Source organism: Dendrobates tinctorius, unplaced genomic scaffold (genome assembly GCF_039654945.1).
Source record: "Dendrobates tinctorius isolate UK_male_01 unplaced genomic scaffold, ASM3965494v1 ptg000276l, whole genome shotgun sequence".
NCBI classification, from domain to species: Eukaryota; Metazoa; Chordata; class Amphibia; order Anura; family Dendrobatidae; genus Dendrobates; species Dendrobates tinctorius.
Genome location: NW_027361943.1, coordinates 1633109 through 1659040, shown reverse-complemented (window position 1 = coordinate 1659040; position 25932 = coordinate 1633109). Strand labels below are relative to the sequence as shown.

Below are 25932 nucleotides of genomic sequence, written 5' to 3'. Positions count from 1 at the left end.
TCCTGCTGGCACTGCCACTGCTCCTGCTGCAGCCACTGGCTCTCCTGGCACCTCCGGCTAATCAGAGCACCTCCGGCCTAATCAGAGCAGCACATGAAGACCTCCCCACAGACTGCCCCGGAGCATGAGAATCTCATTAAATGACTGAAAAATACAAACAAAGATTAAACAACAACCACAAGATGGATTTCATCAACCAAGGTATCATGTTAAACAGTACAACGGCGCTGACCTGACACTGTGTGTAGGCTACTGTGCACAATCCTGCTGACAGGTTCCCTTTGAAGTAATATGTAGTGATGAGCGAGTATACTCGTTACTCGAGATTTCCCGAGCATGCTCAGGTGATCTCTGAGTATTTGGATGTGCTCGGAGATTTAGTTTCTGTTGCTGTAGCTGCATGATTTGCGGCTGCTAGCTAGCCTGAATACATGTGGGGATTGCCTGTTTATTAGGGAATCCCCACATGTATTCAGGCTGTCTAGCAGCCGCAAATCATGCAGCTACAGCAACAGAAACTAAATCTCTGAGCACATCTAAATACTCGGAGATCACCCGAGCATGCTCGGGAACGCTCGATTAACGAGTATGCTCGCTCATCACTAGTAATATGCCATCAATGACTGTCTGTGGATAACCACTCTAGTGCTTTTTTGTTAAGTAATGTCAAAAGGATATACAACGCTGTCCGGGTTGCATATGTGCAGTCCATCTCCGAAAACTTTTTAATTTTCATAGATACTGTAGTTTTGTTTATTCTGATATCACAGTAGAATTATAGGCAATTATGAAGTCCTGAATTTTCCCTACATATTGGTATTTCTTCACCTTAATATAGTTTTGTGTTTCACATGTATTTATTAACACTTGTCAATGTTTTTATTTTGAGTTTAAGTTCAATTTTTTTTCTTCGACACTTTTGTTTTGATTTCTAACAACCTAAGTATATAGTGTGTCTTGTTAATAGTGTAACACATGTAGCAGAAAGAGATGTGTTAAATAACCTAAAAATCCACATGTTCTAGATGGAACTAGTAAATACTGGAAAATGCAGAACAATTACTATAGTGAATGCACACTGCTGTCACTTCTCTTCATGCTTGACTGTAGCCTCTGAATTATGCATGATTTTTTAATTGTTAAGGTGGAAAGATAACCCGAACAAAAAGTTTTTCAATCCTCGTTCAAAAACATAATGTGTGTGACATTAGCCAAGAACACCAGAAGAGCCATGCTATTGGTCTTATTATAAGCCTAAAATCTGATCTGCCCTGAGACATTTGTGCCCATATCTGCTTTGAAAGACCATTATCCATACTACTATAACGCTTATTTCTTCATCTTTGTAATCAAGAATCAAGGGTATTAAGTTCTGTTTCACTACTTGCATATTATTTTTGTCTCCTCAGATTACTACTTTACACCAGGAAAAATCTGCGATTGAAAGCCTTCTCTACAGGGCCATGGAAATGTTTAGGGCAAATCTGAAGTCTATGTATTCTTCCCCTGTAAGTTGTCTTTTTGATAACCCAATTCAAATATCACATTTAGGGCAAAATATAGGGATTCAAGATATGTGACCATATGCTTCATTGTAACTGTAGTAAACAATTGAAAGCATGTGAAGTAATAATAAAGTCTATTGGAAACAATTTCCTCACCCCTATCTTAATTTTTATCTAGAAAGGCCATATTCATGCTGGCTACAAAGACCTTATGGAGAACTTTCAACTTCTTGTGAGCAGTCTAACTAAAGAAAAGAATGAGAAAGATGTGAAGCTTGTCCTCAACTTGTTCCAGTCATTCTTGGATGAATTTACAAGAAGTTACTCCAAGAAAGAGGACCATGAACCCCAAAAGGTTAGTTCCAGTATTATTTAGGATTAAAGTTATGCTACTTGCAATGTTGAAAACCTTTTAATATAAATTTAAATGGAGACATTGTATATAGTCCAAAAAAAGCTTCCATCTTCCCCAGACCAAGCTCAACCATTTTAATCCTCAAAGGAAAACCAGGATTCTATTCATCTTTTGCCTGACCATGACGTGATTACAAGAAGCAGGAATGGGTATGAAGAGGAAAAGATCCCTTTAGCCCTCCTGGCATCCTTGTCACTAGGTTTCAAAGTACAGATTTGGCAAAGTCCAGCTCTGCATGAAGGGCAACTTCCACATATTCATCCAGGTCAGGCTGAGGGATGTCTTCTTTTCTTCAAAGATGTCTGACTCTCCCATGTTGAAGATTTTTGGATATGTAAGGTGGTTTCCAAAAGCTGCAAAATAGAATTATTCAACCTGATGATACTTCAAAACTTCCTCAATCCTGAGCAGTTGTTTTTTTCCTACCATCCAGAATCTTTAATAGTGGCATTTGATAGTTCCATCTCAACTGCTACTTAAACATGGAACATTTGCATTGGAGTCTCTCAGGAAAATCATTGCATCAATGGAGTAGGATGAATTTCTCTCATCTATAGACATCAAGTTTGTGCACCAACACAGTCTAGTTTTCCAGATTATCAGGATTTCCTCCACTTTGTTCTGTGGTCCAGCCACAACTAATTTTGGTGCTCCCATTCCACCTGACTACAGTTCAGTGGTCTTTACAAAAGTCCTTGTCTCCACAATAGTCCTCCTTCACTTCAGTGGTGTTGTATCATCCTGTACTTGGTTGTCTTGTTCAAGGCCCTATCCAGAGCTGACAGCTGGAAATTCCTTTTCATTGCTCTGGACATTCCTACCTGCTTTGATGGCCTAAACAACTACCCTAAATTTTTTTCTTCCTTGCAGAGTAACCTTCCTGGGAATGAGCTTTGGCACCAATCAGGCCAGAGTTTACCTTCAAAAAGAGAAATTTCACACCCTCCAGCAGCATGTTTTAATCCTTCAGGATGAGTTAGTATACTCGTTGCTCGGGTGATCTCCCAAGTATTTTGGTGTGCTCGGAGATTTAGTTTCTGTCGCTGCAGCTGCATGATTTGCGGTTACTTGACAGCCTGAATACATGTGGGGATTGTCTGTTTGTTAGGGAATTCCCACATGTATTCAGGCTGTCAAGTAGCCGCAAATCATGCAACTGAGGCGACGAAAATGAAATTTCCGAGCACGGCAAAATACTCTGAGATCACCCGAGCATGCTCGGGAAAACCCAAGCAACGAGCATCACTACTTGCCATGTTTACTCCTTTACTTTGCTCCACAATGATCATTGGCCTCTAAATTAGCCATTTGTGATTTCTGACAGGGAGTGGCTGATGCAGCCCTTCCTAATCTACAACCCCAAACCACCAGGAAGCCTCAAATTGATCCTTAGTGTATGTTCATATGTGGCATTTTTTCAGCGTTTTCTTGGTGCTTTTTTTTTTTTTTATACAGTACCAACAACTGCTTATTAGTTTTTTGAAAGTTCGTGCACACACTTTTACATTTTTTTGTGACTGACTCTATTCTTTCAGCGTTTTTGCAGCATTTTTTACCCATTTGCAAGAAATGAGCCACTGCAAAAACACTGGAAAATAAAAAGCATAACATTTGTGCTGGGGTTTTTTTTTGCAGCGTTAATGGTGAATAAAACTAACTTTATTAACATGTACTGTAGACAAATCACATATGTAGTCTGCCTGTTTAAAAAGCATTTTTCGGAACCTTTTGGCAGCAGAAAAAAAAGCTAAAAAAATGCTACATCTGAACATATCCTTTTAAGTACTACAGTCGTCTTCTTACAGTCGCACCTCTGCAGAATCTCTTTAGATTTGCCCTCTAGGAAATTTGCTTTTTGGTGGCCATTACCTCCATCAGGTGAGTGCCAGGATTGGTAGCCCTGGTCTCTAAATTTCTTTTCACAATTGTCCATCATATGGTAGCTTTTCACTTGATATCCTCATTCTTGCTGAAAGTAGTATTGGCATTCCACCTTAATAATTAATAATTAATAATTAATTATAATTATTAATTATAATAATATAATTAATATAATTATTAATAATAATGTATATTAATAATTAATAATGTATTAATATAATTATTAATTATAATAATAATTAATAATACGGCGACAACCCTGGCACACGGTGCAAACACGTTTCCTGCAGCGGTGCTCCAGGTGCGCCGAACGTCTGTGGAGAAAATCCAATCTACACGAAGATTTCATCCATTTTAAGTTTATGCTTAGAACATACAACACTGCCCTTCACCTCTCCAAACAAACCTATTTCAACACCCTCATCATCTCACTGTCCAATAACCCGAAACGTCTCTTTGACACTTTTCATTCTCTACTCAATCCAAGAGTACAGGCCCCAACCACGGAGCTCCGAGCTGACGATCTGGCCAATTACTTCAAAGAAAAAATTGACCAGATCCGACAGGAAATTATCTCCAAATCCCCTCATACCATGCACTGTCCTCCCTCCCCCACTGCATCTAACTCACTCTCTGATTTTGAACCAGTCACAGAAGAAGAAGTAAGCAGGCTCCTTGCATCTTCTCGCCCAACTACGTGCACCAGTGACCCATTTCCGTCACATCTCCTCCAGTCCCTTTCCCCTGCTGTCACCCCTCACCTAACTAAAATATTTAACCTCTCTCTCTCTTCTGGTATTTTTCCCTCCTCATTTAAGCATGCCATCATACATCCACTACTTAAAAAACCATCCCTCGACCAAAACTGTGCCGCTAACTATAGACCTGTCTCTAATCTTCCCTTCATCTCTAAACTCCTGGAACGCCTGGTCCACTCCCGTCTTATCCGCTATCTCTCAGAAAACTCTGTTCTCGACCCTCTCCAATCCGGTTTCCGCTCTTTACACTCCACTGAAACTGCCCTCACTAAAGTCTCTAATGATCTGCTAACAGCTAAATCAAATGGTCATTACTCCATGCTAATTCTCTTGGATCTCTCTGCAGCATTCGACACTGTGGATCATCAGCTCCTCCTCACTATGCTCCATTCCATTGGCCTCAAGGACACCGTTCTCTCCTGGTTCTCCTCCTATCTCTCCGACCGCTCCTTTACTGTTTCTTTTGCCGGTTCCTCCTCCTCTCACCTTCCCCTTACTGTTGGGGTTCCTCAAGGATCGGTTCTAGGCCCCCTCCTCTTCTCCTTGTACACTGCCCCTATTGGTCAAACAATCAGTAGATTTGGTTTCCAGTACCATCTCTATGCTGATGACACCCAATTATACGCTTCTTCTCCTGACATCACGCCAGCCTTTCTAGAAAACACTGGCGATTGTCTAAACGCTGTGTCTAATATCATGTCCTCACTATATCTGAAACTGAACCTGTCAAAGACTGAACTCCTTGTGTTTCCTCCCGCTACTAATGTACCTACACCCGACATTGCCATTTCCGTCTGTGGTTCCACTATTACTCCCCAGCAACATGCCCGCTGTCTTGGGGTCATACTTGATTCCGAGCTTTCCTTTGCCCCCCACATTCGATCACTGGCTCGCTCTTGTCATCTGCACCTCAAAAACATTTCTAGAATTCGACCTTTTCTTACTTTTGACTCTGCAAAAACTCTTACTGTTTCTCTTATTCATTCTCGTCTCGACTATTGTAACTCTCTTCTAATCGGTCTCCCTCTTACAAAACTCTCCCCTCTCCAATCTGTCTTGAATGCTGCAGCCAGGATCATATTCCTCACCAATCGTTACACCGATGCCTCTACCTTGTGCCAGTCATTACACTGGCTACCCATCCACTCCAGAATTCAGTATAAACTTATTACCCTCACCCACAAAGCCCTCCATGGCTCAGCACCACCCTACATCTCCTCCCTTGTTTCAGTATACCACCCTACCCGCGCCCTCCGTTCTGCTGATGACCTGAGGTTAGTATCCTCAATAGTCAGAACCTCCCACTCCCGTCTCCAAGACTTTACACGTGCCGCGCCAATTCTTTGGAATGCACTTCCCAGGTCAATACGATTAGTCCCCAATCCCCACAATTTTAAGCGTGTCCTGAAAACGCATTTATTCAGACTGGCCTATCGCCTCAACACATTAACCTAACCTATCCCTGTGTGGCAGAGCCAAAAGTTTTACCATAACCAGGTTCCCAGCATCATGTTCCCACATGCTTTATGCATCCATTAGCCCTCTGTGTCTGTACTGTTACACACTTAACATTATGGCTGGTCCATACAATCAGGGCAACTGTTACCACCCACCTTTCGTGTCTACCTCTTTCCTCATAGACTGTAAGCTTGCGAGCAGGGCCCTCACTCCTCTTGGTATTTGTTATAATCTACTCTATGTGATTATTGTTATGCTGTAATGTCTATTGTCTGTACAAATCCCCTCAGAAATGTAAAGTGCTGCGGAATATGTCGGCGCTATAAAAATAAAATTTATTATTATTATTATTAATAAGCTTATGGTGTTGCACCATTTTTGCCCCTCTTTCCCATCTCTTGAAAAAGTTATAAGTTGGATAGTCCATGCTTTGTGCATATGCATCAAACCTCCTCTTTGTGGCAGGCGGACTCCCTTTTCATTCTTCCAGAGGGTCCCAAGCAGGGTATGGTTGCATCTATTGCCACAATAGCATATTAGATTTTGGCAACCCTAAATAAGACTTGCTACTTAACGGTAATTATACTTCTACCAAAGTGTGTATATAGAGGGCTTGCACCCTATATAATTTTACAAAACTGTGATGCGATGACCATGTGGCCACTTTGTCCACCTGTAGAGCAGAGGCTTTGTGATGAAAAGTTGACGCACACACCGCTCTGTGAGAATGATCCATCAACCTTAGTTAAAAGGAATCTGTCACCAGGTTTTTGCTACTCCATTGGAGAGTAGCATGATGTAGGGGTAAAGATCCAGATTCAAGCCATGTATCACTTACTGGACTGCTTGCTGCAGTTGTTAAAAAAATCACTGATTTATTTGCTCCAGATCTACCAATTCCCTTAATGCTGAGCTCTGTATGATCCCACTTGCACCACTGACAGTTTTTTTTGTGTAAACTGTGCATAGGCAGAAAGCTGCCCATCAGTGGTGTGAGCGTTGTTCTTCACAACTCATGAATATGGAGGACTACATGGCAGCAGGTTTTCTAGACTAGTGATTATCACCTTTTGATTAAAACATTACTTAGCAGCCAAGTAACACAGCACTGGAATTAGGGTCCCTATGTATACATTATGCTGCTCTCAGATTGGGTTGCATAAACCTGATGACAGATTCCCTTTACGGTAGATGCATAATTTTTCTCAGAGCAGACTTCTAATCACAAGGCCTCTGCTCTACGCGTGTGCAAAGTGGCCACCAGGTCATCTCTTCACACTTCTGCATACCGTGCTTGAAGACCCAGGCATCACATCAGTAGACTCCGCGACCTCCTCAAATGATGTCCCATCATTAAGGACTGCTTTTGAACTCTCCAAGGTCCTGCTTCTTTGTTCCTTAGGCCTGTTTCACACTTCCATTTTTTGACGTCAGTCAAAATCCGCCAATTTTAGAAAAAAACGGCTCTGCCAAAAAAGGGGCGGATCCGTTTTTTCCCCCATAGACTTACATTAGTGGCGGATCTTGACTGACGGTCGTCCATCCTACCTGTTTTTTGACGGATCCGCCAAGATTTTAGCGTCTCCCGGGCGGATGAGATGGACTCTGCAACGTTTTTTTTCTTTGACGGTCCGTCATTTTTAAGTGCCCATGCCCAGAAGCTTTACTCCGGAAAGCATTTTAACCATGAAATGCCGTTCCGGGAGCGCCGAAAATCTCTCTCTCTATCTCTCTCCTCCAGACCGCGGTCGCTTTAAATTTCCTGCATGCGGATCCATTTTCGTTTTTGGCGGATGTCAGCTGTCCGCCAACAACGGAAGTGTGAAATAGGCCTTACTGGTAAAAGCATTTTCTTCTTCTATCCATTTTGAGGCACAGCACGCACTCCATTTTTATTTTTAAAACTATAGTTGATTAGCATACAATAACTATTGCGCTAGCAAGATAAGCCAGGGAAAAAAACTGAACATAAAAGTACGTATATATAGTGAATACACCCTCCCCTTCTTGCAGGGAGATGGTGCCAACCAGCAAGTGATTAAAAGCAGTAGCGATAAAGTTAATCTCAATACACACAGAGCGGTACCTTCGTTCCAGCAGAGTATAGGGTAGTAAAGAAGTCCTTGCTCCAAAAGGTCCCAGTGTAGAGGCAACTGTACAGACAACAGTCCCAATAAGGATACAGGATTCCATGTCCTTGGAGCGCAGATTAAAACCGTGGATATTGGACGCTGTCCCGGCCGGTGACAGACGTCCACCTAACCGCGTGGCAGCCGCTAGTGGACGGCGGTGGAAGCGACGCGTGTAGGCTAAGAGCCAGCAAGGTGCAGCGGAGCCCCGCAGGACCTTGCGTGACGTCACGGTCACGTGTAACGTCACGTGACTGGCTTGAAAGCGCTGAATAGACCACAATGCTATCTTACGCGTTTCGGAATCGTCGGATTCCTTCCTCAGAGATGGTCCATAGAGATTAGATGAGCGCTTATATACCAACGGCTTCCTGCATCTGTATTCAGACGTTAAAGGCAAACAATTCAATCTCACTGTTTAAACCATTGGAGATCAGTGTGTTCATTTCAAATATCAGTCTACTTTCTTCCCTCGACATCTGTTGAATAAAGTTTCCTTTCCTCCAGCTCTTTTTAACCACTCTTATGACGGTGACTTTGATATTCTTAATGGAGCCTCCATGGTGGGTGAGGAAATGATGGGAGAGGGGGTGACCAGTAAATTTGTTCCCAATATTGCGCAGGTGTTCAGCTATCCGAATATTCATCGGGCGTATAGTACGCCCAATATATAATTTTCCACAGGGACAAGTAATGCCATATATAACCCCTGTGGTGTCGCATGTTATAAAATCTTTAATTTGTACCTCCGCAGACTTATTAGTAATCACCAATTGTTTCTTAAGAACCAATTTCTTACAGGGGCCACATTTTCTGCAAGGAAAAAAAACAACTGGTAATTTTTCTGAATTTGATATGGCGTTCCTCAGGGGCTTAGAGATAGGAGGGGCTATCATATTGCCCAGATATTGCACCTTCCTTAAGATAAACCTAGGGTGTAATGGTAGAGATTCCCCTATAACCTTATCATTCCTCAAGATATTCCAATGTCTATTGACAATTTTTTTGAGGATTATACTTTTGGCATTGTACTGTGTGATTATAGGGATTTCTTCCATAATGGAATGGTCCTTTCCTCTCTTCCATTGTTTCAATAATTGATCCCTTGGTATCTTCTCCGCTAATTCTTTAGTTTTTTTGCAACGAAACTGGATCATAACCTTTATTGGAGAACATTTTCATCATTGTATCTGCCTCTCTATTAAAATCCTCCCTTTTGGAACAATTGCGGTGAGCTCTAATAAGTTGGCTTTTCGGAACATTTAGCAACCAACTAGGTACATGACAGCTGTCCAGTGAGATAAAATTGTTAGAATCGGTGGGCTTGTGATACAGTTGCGTGCCGATGACATCATTTTCTATAAAACATTTTATATCTAAAAAGTTAATTTCCTTTGAACTAGTAGTGATAGAAAAATTAAAAAAATATGAATTTTTATTTAATGAATTAAAAAATTGTTCCAATGAAAGAGGACCACCGGACCATATGAAAATAATGTCATCTATAAATCGATGCCATAGCACCAGATTCGCCCGTAGCCTGCCGTCAGGATAGATGGTTTCCTTTAGCCTACACGCGTCGCTTCCACCGCCATCCACTAGCGGCTGCCACGCGGTTAGGTGGACGTCTGTCACCGGCCGGGACAGCGTCCAATATCCACGGTTTTAACCTGCGCTCCAAGGACTTGGAATCCTGTATCCTTATTGGGACTGTTGTCTGTACAGTTGCCTCTACACTGGGACCTTTTGGAGCAAGGACTTCTTTACTACTCTATACTCTGCTGGAACGAATGTACCGCTCTGTGTGTATTGAGATTAACTTTATCGCTACTGCTTTTAATCACTTGCTGGTTGGCACCATCTCCCTGCAAGAAGGGGAGGGTGTATTCACTATATATACGTACTTTTATGTTCAGTTTTTTTCCCCGGCTTATCTTGCTAGCGCAATAGTTATTGTATGCTAATCGATTTTCATTATAGGACAAATTAGGTGGTTTTGTCCATATTTGCTGCAGCAGGTACCGGTATTCAGCGCTTTGCGCCTCTGTAATTTTGTTTTTATTGTTTAAAAAGTATAGTTGAGCCTGTCATTTATGAGTGAGGTTCTTGGGTTCTATGCTATTGGTACTGTTCATTACGTTTAATGGATATTTTTATTAATGTGTTATTGCTTCTCCAACTGCTAACATGAGTGGGTATTGTACCTAGTGACAGGAGCAAGCACTTAACTACTTTCTGGATTGTGAGCCCCAATGGGGACAGTGCCAATAATGTCTGGAAAGTGCTGTGGAATTAATGGCGCTATATAAATGAGTAAAATAAATAAATGAAAAAATAAATACTTAGTATCCTTCTGCTAGTGACAGGTATCGGGAACTCGGGGTCTAGTTTACCCCCCAAAGGTTGGTACGGGAAAAGGTTTTCAATCGTTTTTTTTCTTTTTGCTGTTTTCTTTTATTTTTTAGAAGTTTTTCTTTTTTTGGTTGTTTTTTGTTTTTTCTTCTCTCCAATTTAATTTATTTTCTATGTTTCAGCAGAGGAAATCTCAAAAGAAGAAGAGAAAGCAAGATCAACATGTAAGCGTTCTATTATACTTGTACCAGAAAAAAAGGGTTCTCATTATCCCTACAAAAAATGCAAAAATGAATCATTTATTGGACCTTCATTACCTCACACTATGAATTGGCTTACAATAGACTTCAATTTATATTTTTTTTTTGGGGGGGGGATGCTGGAGATGAGTTTGTTTTATTCTTTTTTTAGTCTAAAAATTCTGGAGTGTCTTTTCATATAACTTGAAGTCTAATTTACTTAGAAAGTGTATCTGTCACCCATGAGAGTACCAAAGAGAGAGGGGATCCTCCCTTCAAGGACAGAAAACCTTCAAGATAAAAAGGGAGGCTCCTCTCCGCATCAGTAATTTCCTGTCCTTGACGGGGGAACCTTCAGTGCTGCACAGCGGCAGAAAAAACAAGAGAAAGTAGCAAGTTCCCAGACGTGGGCCGGTCGGTTGCGGCAGGGCACCGTTTGCTAGGCCGATCAGGAGTAGCTGGAAGTGCCGAGGGGGGAGGGGGGGGCCCGATGGGGTGTTAGTCATGTGAGAGCCTGCGGCGCCATCACCGCCTGATTAGTTGGCAGCCCCGCGTCCCAGCGCGGTCACAGCGCGGCCAGAAATCGCACTCTAATGACGTGGCCGGGATCTTTCACCCGGAGCACTTACGGAGGCGGGTACTGGAAGCTGTAGGAGACGCCGGCCGACAGATCCCCTACAAGCACAATACTTAAGGGTAACATGCCAACCAGGCAGGGGCACCAGTGCAGCAATGCATGCACAGCAGCTCTCTCCAAAGCGGCAGCAGCAGCAAAGGCTGCAGCCACAGCAGCAGCATTTGGAGCCAGAGCAGCCGCAGTGAACCAGATGCGACCGCACCAGGATAGGAGTTTCGGATGTTCCAGCGGGGCACGCAGGTCCAAAGACGAGTCGGCACAACTCTCCCAGGATGGAAGATTCCACGGTGCCTAAAGGAGACCTTTCAGACAACATCCTTCCTCCTGTTCCGTACCCTTTAATTTCCTCTGAGTGATGAGTGAGCTACTAGAATGTCATTTTAATAATGCAAATCTCTGTCTCACTCTCTCCTTCTCTGTCTACTGACTTTTCTGGTAGGATCCCCCTAGAAAATATATAGGGAAATCGAAGTACAGAGCCTGCGCTCTGTGCGGGCAGGATCTGGCTAGCGCATCGCCCAAAAAATTATGCCAGGTGTATTAATGACACGGTGGCTAATGAGACCCCAGACGTCTCTTCCACCTTAAGAACCCTCATCAGAGCAGAGGTGGAGAACTTAAGGTCCCCATCCCTCTCAGGAAAAACATGACGCAGGGATAGGGCTAAAGTGTCTCTCATGTCGTCGACTGCATATTTGAACTAGGGGGTTCTGCAGGATACTTCAGGATCATCCTCGTCAGACAGCGACTCGGGATCGGGCCATTGCTTCCCCCTAAAAGAGGTGGACTGGACAATTTAGTTAAGGCTGTAAGGTCCGCAATGGGACTGGTCAACCAGAAGGCCAAAAAGTCTATCCAAGATATCATGTCTAGCACCTTGGGCAAGAAAAAAATGTAAATTCTTTCCTATGAATGAGAAATTGCTAAATCTCATTCGTAAAGAATGGGAAAAGCCAGATAGGAAGGGCAGTGCCAGTAGGGGTCACCACAAGGCACTTCCAATACAAGGCCCTCCCCTTTGGCCTGGCAGTGGCCCCTCATGCATGCACTAAGTTAATAGCAGAGGTGACGACCCAGAGAAAGAAACAGACTGGTTCCAATACCTGGACGACTTCCTGATAGTAGGCCGTTCTATCACTCTTTGCCTCAGTCAAGTGAGCGACATAGCCATCTTAAAGAGCTTAGGTGGTGTTTAAACCTAGAAAAATCAAGGTTAGGCCCAAAAAGGTCACAAATCTTTCTCGAACTTTAACTCGACTAGTGCCAGCAAAAGTGTCGTTTACCGGAGCAAAAAAAAGGAAAAATTGCTCAGTCTCCTCTCCAGGTCAATACAAGATCCGGTCATGTGCCTCAGGAGCGCTATGTCCCTGGGCTCCCTGACCTCATGTATCCCGGCAGTGAAGTGGACCCAAATCCACTCAAGAGAGTTGCAGTGGTTCGTGTTGGAAAAGTCAACATTCCTTGTTGTGGTACCTGGAAGGTACACTGATACTGTCTCGGGAGGTAATAGGTAATACATTTGCTCCTCTGGTGGTTGGAGATAGAATCCCTTCATGAAGGGGACCCATGGTTTCCTCACATCACCAGGGTAGATACCACAGACGCCAGTCTCGGGGTGGGGAGCACATCTGGTTCAGGGAACATGGTCAGCAGTAGAAAAGGAAGGCTCCTCAAACATGTCTTTTGTGGTAGTTGTGGATGAGGTTCTTTATTTTCTCAGATGGTAAAGCTGCTCATTCTTCTTGGCAAAAAGCATCCTGTAAATTCCTGGGCTGTCTAGCATGAATTGTGCTCTTTTAGATCTCCCCAGAGTGGCTCAATGATATTGAGGTCAGGAGACTGAGATGGCCACTCCAGAACTTTCGCTTTGTTCTGCTGTAGCCAATGACAGGTCGACTTGACCTTGAGTTTTGAGGTATGTAAACTTTTGAGCACAACTGTATATGTACGTTTCACTGTCTTGTTCTAGTGATATTTAATCATCTCTGCTATAGTTGCAGTCTCAAAGCGAACCTGATGGCGGATGTATGCTTGCACAATCCACTGGCAGCATGTATCAGAAATTGGCTGTTTGATTTCAGCCATGTATGTGTCACTATGAAACACTTTGGTATTTCACAAAAAAAAAACATGGTACAGCAGACTAGTCGGAATGGAGGGTTCCTGGCCACTTTGTTCCACATACTCCCCTTAAGTGACAGGTCTTTCCCTCCATGTGTGTGTATAGGTAGAGACCTGTGAGTGACTTGCAGTGAGCTAGAAGAAGCCGCTGGGAAGCTGCCTTTCAAACTAGTCTCCCATGTGATTTTTGCCCCATTGTATGTTTTTGCTTTTTACATATGTGGCTTTTAAGTCAAACATATTTGGCTGAGATTATGTATACAGTGTGTGATGCATGCCACCCTAGACCAGACAGCATGCATCTGCTCTCAGGTGCCCTTTAATAAATGTTGCTTTTCTTTTTGCAGTTGGAATCACATGGTCATGTGTTTGTCAGCTACCAGGTGAACATTGGTCAGTCCTGTGAACATTGCTCCTCTGCAATATGGCCAATGGAGAAGGCTTATCTCTGCAGTAGTAAGTACAAGCAAATCATCAAGCCACTTGATGACAAAAGTAATTGCTTATCATTACCATATTCATAAAATGCTATTAAAGCACATTTGTGCAAAGAAATGCAATAGTCATTTAAATAAGCAGAGCATAAAGAACATGGCCGTATTCTTCATTCAACTTTATAACTGCCCTCAACTTAAACAGGACACAACAATATATCACTTAAATGTAATTTACATTGAATTACTAGATTTTCCTTCAGTGACCAATCTTATTGAGCAATATCCATTGCATGTTATTGTGCGAATCTCATAATTCTTCTCAAAAGTTAATGAAATGCTTGATGATGAAAGCTGCCTTTAATGTTCATTAGGTGGGCACTTACCCAATCCTCTGAACTAGGGACGTCCTAGTCTATCGCTGTGCACCGGATTACCCCTGAAGGTGGAGACGCCGGGGTCACGTACCTTGCTATTCTCCTACCTTAAACCTTTATCTGTTCCCTCCCTCACCCAGGGAGTTGTGAGGCTGAAATGTGCAGGATTACACTAACCAGATAGACAGGGATGAAAGAAAATTACAAATATACAAATACACGCACAAACCAATGGAGTGGAACACCGGGGAGGGATAGGTAGGCAGAAAAAACTAAATAGGAGAGGGTGAGTTATTAGCATGTAAACCAACCCCACACAGAAATCTCTTGAACAAATTTCCAAACACTGAATTTGTCTTCCAACACATAACCAGAAAGTAAGAACTATCATTTTCCAAGTGCCAGTAGTGTGCATATATACCAGAGGGGAGTGGCCAGCACAGAACAGCTGAGGCAATTCAGGATTGAGAGGCCAGGAGATCAACTGAACTGATTAACCCTTGCATTGACAGAGTAAGGAAAACCTACACAGTTTAATAAAATGGTGAAGTGGTTCTAATCAGTGCAGGAGTTCGTGTCACCTGACTCTGCAGTTTTCTGGCCCCTCTCTGTTGCGGTATCCCCGTGTCAGTCAGTCCCATTATAAAGTTTAGGGACATATTTAGTGTGACAATCCTGACAGTTTATGAAATTTCACATGGGTATATAGATAATGAAAGTGTCTTAATTTTCTCAAATAAATATGCAGATTTCTAAAATGTGTGTCCTTCCTTAGCCTGCAAGATGATCTGCCACAAGAAATGCCAAAGCAAGATTCAAACTCTGTGTATGCCAGCTGGAGTGAAACGTGTAAGTGCAACAGAAGAGCAAAATGTCCATTTTGAAGACAAATAAATTACACTGCACTATTTTAAAGAATGTCTTAGGCTTTCTTCAAACTTCTGTGTTTCAGCCCTGTGATTGTCCATTTTTAGGTAGATATATTGGAGGAGACAGTTGTACTGCACCACCACTGGAGATTCCCCCCCCCCCATTTTTTTTTTTTTTTTTTTCAATTCCTTTCTTTCAAGAGCAATAACTTTTTTTTTTTTTTTGGGGGGGGGGTCAAAATGGCCATGTGACTGCTTATTTTTTGCGGGTTGAGTGGTAGTTTTGAACGACACCATTGGTTTTAAATCATCACTTACTGGAAAATGGGGGAAAAATTCCAAGTGCAGTGAAATTGCAAAAAGTGCAGTTCCACAATAGTCTTTTGTTTTGCTTTTTTACTGTGTTCACTAAATGTAAAAACTGACATGCCATTTTGAGTCTCCAGGTCATTACGAGTTCATAGACACCAAATATGTGTAGGTTCTTTTTTACTTAAGTGTTAAAAATAACAATATACAAAATTTGTAAGAGAAATAAAAAACGTGCTTATGTTCCCATTTTCTGAGACCTGTAGTGTCTCCAGTTTCGGGATCTGTGGTGGGCTTATTTTTTGCTCCCCTCCCTGACGTTTTTATTGATACCATTTTGGGGTTTATTTTATGACTTGATAGCCTGTTTATTGCATTGTATTGCAATGTTGAAGCAGTCAAAAAAAAATCATAATTCTGGCTTTTCAACATTTTTTTTCTTCTTATGCGCGCTTCAAAACTTCTATGTGTAGCAGAAATCATGAGCCGGTTTTCAGAGGAGACTTACAATGCCCCAGAGACTTAGAGATTTTAAACAATGACACAGACTTCATTGAAGACTTATAATGACAAGCATTGGGGTTTTTTGCAGACCCTCGGCTGTCATGGCAATTAATCGGCGCCCCGCGATCACGTGACAGGCGCCGATTGGTGGGTCTGTCAGAGATCGACAGCGGCATTTAACTTGTTAACAATTGCGGGTGAATTGCGGATCCACCCGCGGCTGTTAAAGGCACATAACAGCTGGTCAAAACAACTGTCGTGTGCAGGGAAAGTTGCAGGCTCAGCAGGAACACGACCGATTACTTACCTATACGTCATTGTGCTTTTGAGAAAACTAATTTGCTATACTAATTTTACTTTTAAACTTTAAACAGAACCCAGGCGGCCATCACTTTGGTGTACATGTGGCAGACCTAGCTAATGACACTACATCGGTACCTGTTGTCATGGAAATACTTCTTGAGTACTTGGAGATGCATGGCCTGTATACTGAAGGAATTTACCGCAAATCCGGTGCAGTCCATAGTATGCGAGAGCTGAAAATGTCCTTAGAGAAAGGTATACCAACAATGAGTGAAAACAATTTTTGAGTTTTGGATCTTGACACAATGGCATTTTTAGGAGAGAAAAATCTGATAAATGTAGAATTAGCTTGAAGCATAAGGGCTGCTTGTTTTTTTTTGTTCCTTGGTGTACTGCCCTTGTAGATGTAATAAATATCATATTAGTAATTTTGAGCAAAGGAAAGCGATATCCAGCTTCAGTATAAGCTCTGTACAAATAAAGCCTGAATATTTTATGATTGCTGGATTTCTCTTTCCTTTATGATTACTACAAGTACAGCCCTACACATCCATGCTTCCATTTGGTTGTCGTTGAGCCGGACTATACGTTTTCTTATTCTAACTTTGATATAGGTCAGTATTTTTTTTTTTTCCTTGAGAGAGTGACCAGATTACACACTATTTGTGATCAATACTGTTTTCTACACCTGATCATTTACTTGTTAGTTATTCTCATTTCAGTAGAAGTCAGTTTATGCCTAGATCAGATGGTACACACATATTAGTTTCATTGTTAAAAATGATGCACCAATTGCATTGTTAGTGCATTATAGTGACAGCCATAGTTTTAGGTATCTTCTCTTTGTTTTCACTTTTATTTTTTATTAAATGTTTGTGTTTCTCATGTATAGTAATTGCTCCACCGTTGTTCTTCACAGACCCAACTTCTGTCAAACTTGATAAGTATACAGTCCATGCAATCTCTGGGATTCTAAAACAATGGTTGCGTGAGTTGACTGAACCTCTAATGACATTTGCACAATACAGTGAGTTCCTGAAAGCTGTAGGTAAGTGAACTTTTTCCTTTACTTAGTCTACTTTGCTACCTTTGGATTCATGACCTTAAAATATAAAAATTTGTGTTTTTATCATTTTCACTAATTACTTACATATACATAAGGGAGGCTGCTTTAACATTTATCATGTGTGCTTACAGTCAACAACTGCCATGGCCTTAGTTTTTGGCCCTGAGTATGAATGTGAAGCTGCCGGCAGCAGCATCAGTGAAGTCAGCGCCTGCCTCCCAGCCTGACCCAAGGTGAACTCTTGAGTGTGGGAAAGTGACAGTTCATTTTCCCACACTGCCGAGTTCATAGCAGGTCCGGCTGGGAGGCTGCGCAATATCAGTGACTAGCAGTGACGTCACTGCACAGCCTGACCTGCTATGAACTCAGCAGCTTCACATTCATTCTTCAGTGGTTTACAGCCAGGGCGGTAGCATTCGCACTGCTCCCAGTTGTAAATTATTTACCCCCATATATGGATTACTGCGTGGGGCTTTTCGGCGGACAGGTATGGTATATTGTTGATTTTGTTTTTAATTTTTTTAGAGGAGATTGAGGGCATCGTTTGGATTTAGCAGAACAATAAAGATGGCAAAACTGTGTGTTCTTTTATTTCATTAAAATACTTTATTTTAGGGCCTTAATTTGTGGCCCAAAGTACAAGCTACATGTAAATGCAACATAACCCCTTGACAACCACCGTTACTCCTTTTAACAGTGGCACTTAAGGGTACTTATTCCTCAGCGCCACTTTTTAACGGCGCTGAGAAATAAGGTTACAGCACTCCCCAGCGTCAGAAAATCTCTGGGATCTAGGCTACCGGGGGTTGCTGAGACCCTGGGATCACAGTAAGGCCGGAGTCACACTAGAGAGGAATACGGACGAGTGCTATGCGAGAGAAAATCGCATAGCACTCGGACCAATGTTAATCTATGGGGCAGCTCCCGTCATCCGCTTTTTCTCGTCCATATTATACGAGCGAGTGAAATCGCAGCATGCTGAGATTTGCACCATATATCGGCTGAGACTCGCCAATGCAAGTCTATGGGTGCAAGAAAAAAGCGGATAACACACGAACCAGGAGTGTTACTTGCGAGAAATATGCACCGGTGTCCGGTGAAAATTCTGTTACCATAGAAAAGCCGGCAATTCAGTGGGATGTAATTCTTACAATAGAATAGAATATTGAAGAAGTTTTAACACTAACATAAATTACAATATGTCACAAAATGACATTCTCAGAATCAGTGGGATCCGTTGAAGCGTTCTAGAGCTATAACCTCATAAATTGACAGTGATCCGAATTGTAAAAATTGGCTTGGTCATTAAGTACAAAATTGTCTCTGTCACTAAGGGGTTAAGGCAGGGTGCAGACTTTCATACTGAATCTCATTTGTTGACTTGACTTGCTTCACGTGCTTGTCCGCATGACAGTCGAACACAAGAGCTGGCTGTTCTTAACATGCACTTGTATGGTACTTAAAGTAGACCAGACTCAGTTTATAAAAACACCAGGAAAATGGCAGAGATACTTACCTGCGTAGGCCTCAAAACAAATGCACTCTCAGGGTACAGTGGATGCAGTGGACCCAAATAAAGATGGCGGCTACACAGGTGCAGTAATACCAATGAGATATGTATGTGTGTATATACAGTACAGACCAAGTTTGGACACACCTTCTCATTCAAAGAGTTTTCTTTATTTTCATGACTATGAAAATTGTAGATTCACTCTGAAGGCATCAAAACTATAAATTAACACATGTGGAATTATATAATTAGCAAAAAAGTGTGAAACAACTGAAAATATGTCTTATATTCTAGGTTCTTCAAAGTAGCCACCTTTTGCTTTGATTACTGCTTTGCACACTCTTGGCATTCTCTTGATGAGCTTCAAGAGGTAGTCACCAGAAATGATCTTCCAACAGTCTTGAAGGCATTCCCAGAGATGCTTAGTACTTGTTGGCCCTTTTGCCTTCACTCTGTTGTCCAGCTCACCCCAAACCATCTCGATTGGGTTCAGGTCTGGTGACTGTGGAGGCAAGGTCATCTGGCATAGCACCGCATCACTCTCCTTCTTGGTCAAATAGCCCTTACACAGCCTGGAGGTGTGTTTGGGGTCATTGTCATGTTGAAAAATAAATGATGGTCCAGCTAAACGCAAACCGGATGGAATAGCATGGCGCTGCAAGATGCTGTTGCAGCCATGCTGGTTCAGTATGCCTTCAATTTTGAATAAATTCCCAACTGTGTCACCAGCAAAGCACCCCCACACTATCACACCACCTCCTCCATGCTTCACGGTGGGAACCAGGCATGTAGAGTCCATCCGTTCACCTTTTCTGCGTCGCACAAAGACACGGTGGTTGGAACCAAAGATCTCAAATTTGGACTCATCAGACCCCAAAGCACAGATTTCCACTGGTCTAATGTCCATTCCTTGTGTTCTTTAGCCCAAACAAGTCTCTTCTACTTGTTGCCTGTCCTTCGCAGTGATTTCCTAGCAGCTATTTTACCATGAAGGCCTGCTGCACAAAGTCGTCTCTTAACAGTTGTTGTAGAGATGTGTCTGCTGCTAGAACTCTGTGTGGCATTGACCTGGTCTCTAATCTGAGCTGCTGTTAACCTGCGATTTCTGAGGCTGGTGACTCGGATGAACTTATCCTCCGCAGCAGAGGTGACTCTTGGTCTTCCTTTCCTGGGGCGGTCCTCATGTGAGCCAGTTTCTTTGTAGCGCTTGATGGTTTTTGCACTTGGGGACACTTTCAAAGTTTTCCCAATTTTTCGGACTGACTGACCTTCATTTCTTAAAGTAATGATGGCCACTCGTTTTTCTTTACTTAGCTTTTTTCTTGTCCTAATACAAATTCAAACAGTCTATTCAGTAGGACTATCAGCTGTGTATCCACCTGACTTCTGCACAACACAACTGATGGTCCCAACCCATTTATAAGGCAAGAAATCCCACTTATTAAACCTGACAGGGCACACCTGTGAAGTGAAAACCATTTGCGGTGACTACCTCTTGAAGCTCATCAAGAGAATGCCAAGAGTGTGCAAAGCAGTAATCAAAGCAAAAGGTGGCTATTTTGAAGAATCTAGAATATAATATAATATATAATATTTTCATTACCGTAAGGATTCTTTTACACTTGCCGTGTTTTTGCGGGTCGTTTTTGCGGCCCCAATAGATTTCTATGGGGCCGCAAAAACGGCCCGCAAAAATTCATTGGATCGCCGTATGGCCGCGAGGGCCGTATATACGGCCATGAAAAAATATCGAGCTTACTCAATATTTTTCACGGCTTATGGACACGGCCGCAATAAATTTCAATGTTGTTTTTGTGGTATACCGTATTTGCGGAACACCATATTTTTTTCCCACCAATTTGTCAAAACAGGGAAAAATGGCGATCCAAGGTTCTTTTACGGCAGACCGTGAAAAATCACCGCAATACGGCCCGCGAAAACGGGCCGCAAAAAACATGGGAAGTGTAAAAGAAGCCTTAATGTAGAATTCAAAGATCTGCTGGACTTGCAACTGTGTCTTTTCTTTTTTAGAGCTGCCAGGAAAGCAGGAACAGCTTTGCGCCATTTATAAAGTTCTTGGACAGCTCCCGCAGGCCAACTACAACAGTTTGGAAAGATTGATCTTCCATCTTGTCAAGTTAGTAGAACACGCTTTGCTCTTTTCTGTAGCTGATTAAAATATACATTTCAGAATTATAATATTTTGTATTAAAGTCGATGTAGTCACCGTGTCTCTCAAAACAGACTACACACATAGTTAAGGCCCCGTCACACTAAGCGATCTCACTAGCGAGATCGCTGATCTTGTGACACATCAGCGATCTCGCCAGCGAGATCGCTGTGTGTGATGGGGATCAGCGACCGGCCCCCCTGCCGGTTATCGCTGATCGTGCTCGAGCGGCCTGGGCCGTTTTTCGATCGCTGGTCTCCCGCTGCTCAGCATGCATCTCTGCGTGTGGCAGCGAGAGACTAGCGACGCTGGTTGCTAATGTAAATGTCGGGTATCCAGGAGCCGCGGCTCCTGGATACCCGCTGTTTACCTTGGAAATCGGCGTACACGCTGGTTTCCAAGGTAAACGTCGGGTATCCAGGAGTTGCGCGGCTCCTAGATACCCGATGTTTACCTTGGAAACCAGCGTGTACGCCGATTTCCAAGGTAAACAGCGGGTATCCAGGAGTCGCGCGGCTCCTGGATACCCGACATTTACATTAGAAACCAGCGTCCAGCGTCGCTTGTCCTGATCGCTGGGGCTGTCTAACGATGCCCCAGCGATCCCATCATGTCGGATCGTTGGTGGGATCGCTGGGACATCGTTTAGTGTGACGGGGCCTTTAGATAGAGGTCTTAGACCTGATACTGGTGATTGATACTGATTAACTCCAGATAATAAGTCCACACTACTGTGCTGTGTAATAGATCTTCAGTGCTTATCTAGGCTACACACTCTGGCAGGTAAGATCTGTGGACTCTGATCATGTGGCCCTAGTGATATCATCACAGGTCATTCTGCACTTCTATGTTGCTTCCTGCTTATGATTGGACGTTCTCCAGGAGACAGAAGTTCATGTCTCCAGTGAAAATTCTGATACCATAGAAAATATGTATTCAGTGCTTATTCCAAGGTTCAATAAAAATTTGACATTTATTAGGTTCATTAAAAATCAATGGTACTAAAATGTAAACAAAAATAACAATACATGTAGACTACTACGCATTTCAAACCCTAGTCCATGAATTCTTAATCATAACTGTAAAAACAATCTTGTCTGGCTAAAAAAGATTTTTCTACTGCACTGAGGGTATGTCAATCCTGGTCAAAAAAGTTAACCCTTAAGAATAGTCACAAATGGATATATAAAATGAAGATTGATCAAACAAGTTTATAACAATGCAAAAAGATATACATAGATCTATATAATAAAAAATGGAATGATTGTATTTGTTTATACACTGACATCACTGTGCACAAATAAAATTATCATAAAAAAAAAAGAAGGTAAATTCTAAGCAGAGAAACGTTACAGTGGATATATTGCAATGGGTTAGAGAATCACTGTAGCTTTAGATATCAGACCTGAAGTAAGGGTATTTCCAATCTGGAAAAAGAGTTAACTCTTGGGGATAATGACAAATAAATGAGTAATAGTGATACAAAAATATACGTAACTGTATGTATTATATATAAGTATATAGTAATAAATATAAAATGGTACTGTACGAAGGAAAAAGAAAGCTCTCTTAACACCAACTTGGCCTTAACTAAAGTGAACTTACTAGGTGCCAAGTGTGTACTTAATAAAATCTCCCCAATGGAGAGGACAAATTTTAAATAAATAGCTTTATTCAATAGGCAGCCACTATTACATCACGTGTCCAGTTGGAACATGAAAATTCAGTCTTTAATGTCTGCCCACCCAGCCTCACTGATGGCTAGAGTGTGAAATATTAGCAGCAGCAGCAAAGGTCACCGAGGATTTTTTGTTTAATCCCTTCACGACCTTCAACGTACTGTACCTAGTAGTAATGGTTGGGAAGTGCTGTGCGCGATCGCCGCCAGGTGTTCAGTTGATATGACAGCTGACACCCGGCACTTGCTGCCAAGGTCGGTGCCGCACTGCTCCCAGCAGTTTAACCTTCTAAATGCTGTGATCTCAATCATAGCATTTAAAAGGCAGGCAGAGAGATATGGTTCCCTCTGCCATCCGATGAGCGCCTCAGTGGCATCATCGTGGGGGCCCGCTCGTTCCCATGACCTGATGTGGTCATGCGCAGTGCATTATCTAACTAGTCAGTGCAGAACTGATAGTTACAAAGCATAGCAATGTTCCTGCATTGCAATGCTTTATAACTGCGATAAGACTGCTGAAAGTCAAAGTCCCATGGAGGGCCTAACTTAAAAAAAAAAAAAAATTTTTAAACATATTTTAAAAAAAAACAAAAAAAAACAAAAGTGTACTGACAAATTTGTATTTTTTATACAAATAAAAAAAGTCCACGTTTTTTATCGCCACGTCCGGAATGACCTGCCCATAAAACTGTCACACAAGTTAACCCCTTGAGTGAACGCTGGAAAAAAATATGCTTTTTCATCATACCGCCGAGCAAAACAGTGAGGTAAAACGCAATCAAAAGGACGAATGTAAATAAAAATGGTATTGCTGAAAACGTCATCTTGTCCTGCAAAAAGCAAGCAATCGTAGAGCTCCATCAGCAGAAAATGAAAACAAATTATAACACTCAGAATAAAGCGATGCAAAAATAATTTTTTTCTATAAAATAATTTTTTTGTGTAAAACCGCCAAAGCATAAAATATAAATGAGGTATCATTGTAATCGTACTGACCTGAAGAATAAATCTGCCTTATGACTTTTACCACACGTGGAGCAGCATAAAAAAAAATTCCTGATTTGTTGGTTTTTGTTTATTTTTCCTCCCAAAAATTGGATAGAAAGCGATCAAAAAATGTCATGTGCCTGCAAAAGGTACAAATAAAAATGTCAAGTCATTCCACAAAAAGACAGGCCCTCACATGACTGTCGGACGAAATATGTAAAAAATTATAGCTCTCTAAATATAGTGATGCGCAATAAAAAGCATTTTTTTTTAATCGTGTGACAGCAGCCAAGCAGAAAAAACCTATATAAATTCAGTATCGCTGTAATCGCACCGATCCAAAGAATCAAGTAGTCGAATCACTTATACCGCATGAGGAATGGCATAAACAAAACAATTATTCACCTACTGTTGATTTGTTAATTCTGCCTCCCAAAGAACGCAGTAAAGCTTGGCTCACATTTATCCTGCGCTATTATTCTGTTATCCTGTGGGCCCATCCAAGTGAGTGGGGACTTGATTTTTTTGGGGATTGATTTGACGCTTTAGTTGGGAACATTATGCATAACATTTTGGATCACATTTAACTTGCGCTCTACGTTGAGCACTTACTTTGGGGTTTCAATCTAAATCTCCGAGTGACGCGATTCAGATGAAATCCCTGAGGGATCCATTCACTATAATGAGGCAGCAGAGTTAATCTAGACTCAATTTGACCTCTGTTCAGCGGTGTCCTTTTCAGAAGTGCACAAAACTGTGGTCAAGCGCACTTTTACGCCCAAGAGTGGGTCATAACCCTCATATTAACAGTGCTAGGCACAATATACATGAATCATTATGGACAGACAAAGGCAGCATCTTATTCATTATTCATTTACCAATCTACCCAGTTCACTGTTATATAAATTTGTGATTGAGGATAATGTCACATTTGCATGCAGCTGAAAAGTGGGCCCTTGGTACCCCAGTCCAACACTGTCCACTCTGGGCTGTCATCTGTTAACGGAAATATAGGGAGCTTCCATGTTACTGGTAGCACAAAGGCTCTGGAAAAGCTAAATTGCTCCTTGTTTCCCAAAAGAAATTCAGCAAATTCTGTGCTCCCAAATCCAAATGCCCCCTCCCTTCTGAACTCCACAGTGTGCCTAAACAACGTCCAGCGTCCACATATTTGACATTTCTGTAGTGATGAGAGACTGCCTAATTTACGGGTGCGTGTCTCCAGAAGCACAAGCTGAATACAACATATACTGGTCACTACAACGGTAGTTTGCAATTTTGACTCTGCAACTTCCACTGCTGCTTGTTCCTGGAAGACACTCATGACTACAAAATTGTCACTACACGTGTAGATAAATTCCCATAGTGGTATAATTTCCAAAATGGGGTCATGTGCGAGGGAATTCTGCTCTTATAGCACTTAGGGGCTCTGCATATGGAGTCTGCAAACTATTGTAGGAAAATCTGCTCTCCAGGAGGAAAATAACTGTCTCTTCGTATGGCCAGCAGTAATGCACAGCCACATATGGGGTATTTGTACATTCAGCAGAAATTGTGGGACCTATTTATGTGCCATTTTCACCCACTTCCCCTTGTGAAAATGTAAAATCTGGTGCTAAAACGACATTTTAATGGTAATAGTGTAACTATTCATTCTTCACTGCCCAATGGTGTAAAATTCTGTGAGGCACATGTGGTGTCAATATGATCACTGCACTCCTATATGAATTCATTGAGGGGGGTGTAGTTGGTAAAATTAGTACACATATTGGGTGGCTTCTTATTTTTCACCTCAGGGGCTCTGCCAATGTGACTTGGCACCCTTAAGCTACTTTCACACATCAGTTTTTTGCCGTCAGACAGGATCCGGCTATTTTTAGAAAAAACGGATCCGGCATAAATTTTGGAGAACTGTAGAAACGGATCCGTTTTTCTGCCGGATACGTCTAGCAGGTTATATCTGTTTCCTGGGGGCTGGCCAATTGGATCTGAGCATGCGCAGACTTAAAAAAATGGATCCGGTGGCTGGATCCGTCTTTTTCTGGATCCAGCGCATTCCGGCATCCATAGACTTTCATTGTGGCAAAAAGCCGGAAGCGTCTGATCTGGCGCTTCCGGCTTTTTCGCCGGAGACAAAAAAACGTTACAGTAGCTGTTTTTTCCAGACGCCAGAATGAGACAAGTAGCCGGATCCGGCAAAAAACGGATGAAACGCAATGCCATCCGGCGC

The 25932-nt window shown here is 42.1% G+C and overlaps 1 protein-coding gene across 5 annotated transcripts in view; it reads left to right on the top strand.

Moving 5' to 3' along the window:
* The window catches only part of MYO9B (myosin IXB), a 263036-nt gene that overhangs the window by 199075 nt on the left and 38029 nt on the right, over positions 1–25932 (top strand). For 4 of the 5 annotated variants that reach the window (XM_073559836.1, XM_073559835.1, XM_073559832.1 and 1 more), the window contains 8 exons: positions 1410–1508; positions 1684–1860; positions 10681–10722; positions 13843–13951; positions 15082–15155; positions 16363–16546; positions 17211–17339; positions 20899–21004. In XM_073559836.1, coding sequence (XP_073415937.1) covers positions 1410–1508; positions 1684–1860; positions 10681–10722; positions 13843–13951; positions 15082–15155; positions 16363–16546; positions 17211–17339; positions 20899–21004 — 920 coding nt within the window. The remainder of the gene's footprint in view (positions 1–1409; positions 1509–1683; positions 1861–10680; positions 10723–13842; positions 13952–15081; positions 15156–16362; positions 16547–17210; positions 17340–20898; positions 21005–25932) is intronic. The other variant, XM_073559833.1, reaches the window with a different exon arrangement.